This window comes from Paramisgurnus dabryanus, chromosome 5, assembly GCF_030506205.2.
Source record: "Paramisgurnus dabryanus chromosome 5, PD_genome_1.1, whole genome shotgun sequence".
NCBI lineage: Eukaryota > Metazoa > Chordata > Actinopteri > Cypriniformes > Cobitidae > Paramisgurnus > Paramisgurnus dabryanus.
In genome coordinates, this window is record NC_133341.1 from 12,729,849 (window position 1) to 12,737,407 (window position 7,559).

At 38.2% G+C, this 7,559-nt stretch overlaps 1 protein-coding gene across 1 annotated transcript; it reads right to left on the bottom strand.

Annotated features, from left to right (window-relative positions):
* Nucleotides 1-136: 136 nt before the first annotated feature.
* Nucleotides 137-6,923, bottom strand: bmp3 (bone morphogenetic protein 3). Its single transcript, XM_065267056.2, has 3 exons — nucleotides 6,451-6,923; nucleotides 4,437-5,335; nucleotides 137-2,049 (listed from the first exon to the last, which is right to left on the bottom strand). Exons 1-3 carry the CDS (start codon nucleotides 6,791-6,793, stop codon nucleotides 1,858-1,860), a joined length of 1,434 nt encoding a protein of 477 aa, XP_065123128.1. The 5' UTR covers nucleotides 6,794-6,923; the 3' UTR covers nucleotides 137-1,857.
* Nucleotides 6,924-7,559: the final 636 nt, after the last annotated feature.

Sequence of the window (7,559 nt, forward strand, 5' to 3'; positions counted from 1 at the left end):
GTGACAACTTTCCAGAAAGTATCGACCTATTTCCATAAAACAATGCAATTAATATTCAGAAGTGTTTTGCTTTACAGCCAGAGGGTTGAGGGTTCAATCCACTAACACCTGATAAATACACATGGCTACATGACTGTTACAATTATACAACTTTATTGAGTTTTCCTTGGTCTGTCAAAATGGAGCCCTTTAGTAAGTGGGTTACAAGCGTTCTCACTAATTTGACTCACAATCGATATCTTGTGCACTGCTGTCTAACCTTTGTGCAGCAAAGCTCTGAATGTAAATTGAATGAAGCCCCTGCTTGCTTCACAAAAATAACAAGGTACAGAATGAAACATACAGAAAATAAATAAATGCTTTTAAAGGTCATTTCCATATACAAATATAATTTCTTATGAAGCTTATTGTACAAGCACATCCTTTCACCTACAGAAGAACATTTACAAAACACACAGTGTGTTAAAAGCTGTCCAAATATATATATAACACAAATGCTTAAGGAGTGCTTTACATACTGGATGTCTTTGGGATTCATGATGTGTTATATATTAAGTCACTTTTTTAATGTTTATTACATTTCTCTATTGTCCAAAGGTTGAATAGAAATTCAACAGGAACACCACAATTTTTTGAACATGCAGCTGAATGATATGTCATTTTAGAAAAACATTACAAATACGTTCATAATATATTAGAAAGACGAAAACTCACATTTATATCCAAATAAATCAATGCAGTAAAGATTGTTTTTGCCCAAATAAGTAAACATGACACTGCTTTTTCATTTAAGTTACACGTATGCAATCTGAATAGTCTGATAAAATGTTCATTTACCTTTTCAGTGTGGTTTTTACTGAATATTTTTATCAAAAACTTTTTTAGAAATTGCTTAATAAGACAAAGGCAAAATAATCTTCATACTTACATACTGTAAAAAATTTTGTTAGTATTTATAAACATGATTGTTTTTCCGATCTGCAGAACATATCAAAATCTTAAAATCTGAAACCTGGTTGAAATAGTGGTTGAAACATGACGTGAATAATTGACAGATTGTCTCTACTTGCAACAATGGCAATACCATAAATTCAATTGAGCTGTAAGGATGCAACCTTCAGACAGAAGTATCTGTATCATATATATTAAATGTATTTACAAATGCAAGATATCTGGAAAAAAATCCATAATGTGTATAAAATAAGATGTAAAAATATGAGCTTGTACAATTTGCGCATCTTTTAAAGAAAATAAATATTTTCTTATTTATGAAGATTGTATATAGACATTCACAATCACAACACCAAGATATTAAACACTGTTTTAAGTGTAATGTGGACAGTATGCATTTTATGTAACAATAATTTTAATATAGTCAGAGTTTATTTTTTTTACAAAGGTAACAGTTCTTTTTCTTACTTTCCAAGTCCACTTTTACCACATTTGTGCTCTGCACTAAAGTATACCTCTGTATAGCAGCCATAGAATACAGACACTGAGAGTCAATCAATGCCCCTGTAGCAAAAATATAGCTATAATATTGTGAGATTATACAAACTGTACAGAATCGGATTCATGATCAATCAACAAATGTTTGTCCCATGGGTACCTGATCCGAAATATAGGAACAAACATCGAAAGTCTCTTTGTAGGTTCATGAATCGCAGTTGATCATGCTAAGAGTAACAAATTCCTTCTGGGAAAGCACATCGGTCTGCACAACCTTAAAGCTAAAGAGAGTTCTTCAAGGTTTGCGATACGAATATCTTCAGTCCGCTACTGGCATGTAGGCTTTCTTCCAGTGCAAAAATTAGAAATGAGCTTAGCTGGTTGAGCTGGTGGACAAAACCAAAGAGTTTACCGACAGGCACACGAGTCCACTGTCATGTTGGGGTAGACCTTGAGGACCACGTTCTTGTCTTCATCAAAGAAGAGGATGCTGAGGGGAGACATCTTCTCTGGCACACAGCAGGGCTCTGGGATGCCGGGGACCACGCCCACTGCTCGCACGATGCTCTGAATGGTTGCATGGTTTGAAGGTTTCAAAGACTGTGAGGATTAAAAAAAGTCATTACTGATCTGGAACCTAAACCAGCTAAAACTATAAGCAAATATACTATACTGTACATTATACATTAACCATATGGAAAATGTCCTTGAGGCATTAAAGGTTTAAAGTTAGACTCCCTCCTGTAAAATTTCAAATTGGTATTAGTCAAAAACAGGTACTTTCAACAAAAAACCATCTTTAAAGCTACCCATTCATGTTATTCAAGTATTTTAAAGGGGACATTTCACAAGACTTCTTTAAGATGTCAAATAAATATTTGGTGTCCCCAGAGTATATATATATGAAGTTTTAGCTCAAAATATCATATAGATCATTTATTATAATGTTAAAATTGCCACTTTGTAAATGTGAGCACTTTGGGTGTGTCCTTTTAAATGCAAATGAGCTGATCTCTGCACGAAATGGCAGTGCCGTGGTTGGATATTGCAGATTAAGGGCTGGTATTATCCCCTTCTGACATCACAAGGGGAGGCAAATTTCAATGAGCTATTTTTTCACATGCTTGCAGAGAATGGTTTACCAAAACTAAGTTACTGGGTTGATCTTTTTCACATTTTCTAGGTTGATAGAAACACTGGGGAGTTAAAGCACTTAAACATGGAAAAAGTCAGATTTTCATATGTCCTCTTTAAAAAAAAACAAACACAAGCATTAAATGAATTTGCAAATCTGGTTTGATTGAAGAAACAGGAAGCTGTCCACCAACATAATTCTTATATAAAGAATATAAAACAAGTGGGTCTTTGTTTTCCATGATCAGCTTTACCGCAGAGACCAAAACTGCTTCATCAAAAACAACAAGTGTTTTTCTTCCTGAATCAGACCATATGTTTCCTTACTTTGAATGCACAGAAAATACCACAGAAGAAAAACAACTGGTAGAGGCAGTTCACCTAATAACACATGCTCTCAAAGTGAGAACATATGCTGTGATTAGGTGAAAATATTTCTTTATGGTGTTTTGGAGAAGTGACAGGCAGGTTTTATTATAAACAATGACCGTTTATAGTTAATGCTATCGGATAAAATTGTATGATTTACAAAGTTAATTTCATCTGGCTGCCACTTGGTGGCACTTACATTTCTATTCACTGTATACACAACTCACAAAAATGATCCTGAGCTGTCACTGGGGTCGTATCCTTTCAAAAAGTTCACTATTGCACATAAAAACTTCAAATTAGTACATCAGAGCTACATAGTTGTAAAAAATGCATACACATCTGTCCCTAAATAGTACATATTATGATCTTTTTAAAGCTTACTTCCACAGTGACAGCTAGGGACAATTTTTTGACAATTTTTTGTCTGACAGTCAGTGTTCATCTCTTCTGCCTCTCTCTTCACTAATCCGGTATTTTAAGTTGATTGCTTTAAACCAAAGACAAATATTGCAGAATGCACAACAATTGGTGTTGCATTACAGCCATTACCACCATGCAACACCTTTTCCATACCAAACTTAAAAGCAATCCAACTTAACAACTATGAACTTAAGCTCTGCATATATTTGCCTTTGTGTGAATCTAAGGCCCTGTTTACACGTACATGGTTATTTTGAAAAACTTTACATGCAAACCGCGAACTCGCCTCTGAATCCGATTCTTTCTAAAAACTCCGGCCAGAGTGGAGATTTGGAAAATCTTCGGTTACACGGTTGCATGTAAACTGAGACAAATGGATGTTTAGGCAGCCAACGTCACAATATGCGCCAGACCTACGTCAATAATGCGACCTTCTTCAAAAGAGGAACAGGGAGTGATTCGTTGCTGTTTTTGGGATTCTGGTTGGCTTACGTGGGCTTGAGCTTCTTGTTACACCCCCACCTAGAGGTCTGGCATGCTCTTGACGGCATATATACACGGGTACGTGTCAATAAACACTTGTCTGAAAACTGACGTGCATGTGCACAAAGTTATTTTTGAAACCGGAGAGGTTGAAATGTCCGTTTATGAAAATAGCCGCCCATGTGTAAACGTAGTGTAAGGACTAGTCCACAGGGACATGAATATTTTCTTCCACACGAAAACGTTCGTCCACACGAAAACGCAGTATCAGGGCACTGAAACTAAACATTTTTGAAAACCTCTGCCAGGATTTTAAGAAACGCCGGTTGCAGTAAAGTAAAACTGGGGGTTTTGCCTTGCGACATCACTTTTGCTAGGCTTGTGATTGGCCGAGGTGGCTTTACTATTTGGGTTATATCGCCGCCTGCTGGTGTGGCATGCTCTTGACAGAGCTTGATAGCGTGTTTTTGCTTTTTCCAAGCATGTACGGACAGGTTTTTTTTGAGAAAAAACTCTGGTTATAAAAATACCTGTGTCCATGTGGACTAGGCCTAAAACACCAACCATAAGTAACATACCTTTGCCATTGGGAACTGACAGGACCCCGAGCAGTAGTATGCATCAAAAGACTTGGGGGAGATAATCCACTCGCTCCAGCCAATATCTGCGAAATCGACCTTTAAATATCTTCGAGCACAGTTTTTTGGTTCATTCCACTGCTTCTTGCGGGCTTTCTTTATGGTCTGCTCATCAAACTGCAGCAGTGGATTCTTGTGCCTTGGGTTCTTGCGAGGCTTCTTACGAGGGCGCTTGACTGGCTTGCTCTCCACCGGATCAAACGGGCTGGTTTCATCCCAGGTAGGTACCTCATAAGGGTACTCAGGACCTGGAAGCTCGTTGTTCTGCAGCGGCAGTAGGATGTTGGCGGACCGCCTGGTCCGATGTTGTGAGGAGGTGCTGCGGTTATGAGCTTCAAGCAAATGAAGGTTAGGCACAAATCTGCGTTTGTGTCTCTGTAGGGTGGACACGACGCTCTCGGGTTCGGAGATAGCAGAGTCGTTGGCGTAGACCAGAATGTAGGGAGACCTATCCGACAAGAGTTTCTTCAGTGGTTGGCGTCCTCTGGAGTCAATGTCGATGCCTATAAGAAGCTGGTCGTGATGTTTGGCTTGGTTGACTACACGAGTTACGTCTTTCCACTGCCATGATATAAAGTCCCGGTGCATTGTGGAAATGTTAATGGAAAAATGGCCGATCGTTCTGGTGGTGTTATCCACAATGCTGAAAGTCCAGACACCGAGGTGAATGTGACCTTGTCGCCTGAGATTATGGTGAGCACAGCTCTTAGACTTTGTGCATCTGTGGCTGCTGTTCTGCAGGTCACCAATGTAGTAGTGTAGTGTTGCTGAGAGAACGTCCTCGGATTTGGTGAGGGAAGTGAGGTTAAAGATTTGTAGCTGCTTGTTGTTGATTGTGCCTAATGGGAGAAACACAGATTGAAGAAAAACACATTATTACACATTTACAATCAAATATTATGACCAGAGGTATACGTTATTTCTACAGTTTACTATAGTAAATACTATGGTGTTTTTAATGTGTTTGTGCTTAGCATTTTTGAAAAGTAAAACATTTGGCTATTTAACTAAAACCTACAGTGTCCATTCAAACTGGCGTTATGTTTATTACAAGCTCGAGCCTTTTAAAATAACAATTGATTTATTTATGCTTTTACATTTATTCCACTGAAAAAAATCTCACTGTTTTTGTTATAACTGTTGGGTGAGCTGTGCTATTTTCTTACGTTTTAATTTTAAAGGCACAGCTGACAAAAATAGCAATATCAGATTTAAACACTAGGGGGAGGTATTTGTGCAGTATGACTCATCCAAATGTGGGGACAAGAAGCGCCCTTATTATCAGAAGCGGCGTATTTCTGTCTATTTTCCTTTATTCCAGTAGGGATTTAAGGTGTATTCATAACTTTTACACATAACCAAAAGATGACCATAAGTTAATATACTAGATGCACAATATCATGAGCGCGTATCGAGAGAGTTGAATCGATTCGTGAAATTTTGTGAACCAGGATGAACGCTCGCTAGCTTGATAAAAACGACCAACATTTCAGATTTCAAATTACCACAAAAACGTCTAAAGGGCTTTGGCGCTGTCTATAAAACGCTGCAAGACAAGCTGTTCATCTCTAGCTGTTATATCAGGGCAATTCACTATGCGTTTTCTCAACAGGTGTATTTGCGCAACCTGTGCAAAACTAATGCTGCCATACAAAGGCAAAATAACTGGCTAGAGTGTTAAAATAATTTTAATTGAGACTTTCTAGTGATTTTTAGTTGTTTTATTCTTCATAGTTATTTCAACAAATCAATAACTAATTTTCGACCAAAAACGAAGTTACTGCCTTTTGCCTTTGTATAAGCAGAATAGACATGGCCTAAAAATGTAGGTTACTTACAATGCATTAAATATATATTTTATCCGTGTGTTCCCTAAGAATCACAACTACAACACAATTAAATGTTCCACACATTAGGAAAAACAGGAAAGAAAATGTAAGGTAACCTAGCCTACCTGAATGCGCTTTAAAGCTGCGTACAGTGTTGCCATCTTTCAGAGGGAATCCCGCACTGTTGTATTTGGCGTACAGCATCTGCATGTGCTCTGAAAGCGTGTCCTGCTCCGTTTTCTTCACATGCTGTTTGTCCTCCACTTTATGTCCAAATTCTGCGTCTTTTGAGAAGCCCACGAAGGATGTCTTAAGCACAGCACAGTGTCCACAGCAAAAATAACTCCATCCCAACAGGAGGACAAACAGTCGTTGACAGCGATCCATGCTTGAGTTGCGGGACTGTTTAGGTTGATCTAGGTGAGTTGCTTGCGCTCCTAAACGCTTGCCTCTTGAGAGGAATAGCATCACCTGGACGCTGTACCCCCCAAAAATGAGGCAATTAAACCACGTGACAGTTTAGTGTAGTCCAAAATTTCCAAAAGAGTTTCCAAAGATTGATGCAGCAGATATTAAGGGGATAAATGTTCCGTTTTAATCTGTAGTCCTTTAGGTTAAACTTGTTTCTCGGGTTTTGGGACGGAGCGATGCTTTACGCAACCAGTCGCGCCTCTCCTCCGCTTTCATTGAAGGTAAAGCTTGTTGCGCTAGTAATATATAGGGCTTATGGGAGCAGTGGGATAATCTTCACACGACAGCGCACAGAAGAGGAGGAGTACAAGAGGAAAGAGTGCGTGCGTGCGTGCGCGCGATTGAGAGAAAGAAATAGAGAGAGAGAGCGCAGGAGTATAAGTTTTATTAATTATAAACACTTTCATTACATTTCAACACCTTTTTATTGACATAAGTCAAACAATATTGCAGTAGTAAATGTGACGATAAAAAAAATCTACATCAATAAAAGTAGATAAATATAAAAATGAATACAATGAAGTTAAATGTTCATATTAAATAACTGTAAAATAAACAATAATAAAAATAAACCGAAACAAATGCACTTAATAATTACGCATTGAACGCACACAGATGTCTCTTTAATTTGGGACTGTTTTATATTGCTCGACAGAGGTCCGTGAAACGTCTCTCAGGAAAGCTGTGTGTAGGTCTGGGATGACGCGCCGATTGACATGGCGTATGTGGAGCATTAAAGGCTCTCAGTTCCATTTAATTGAGT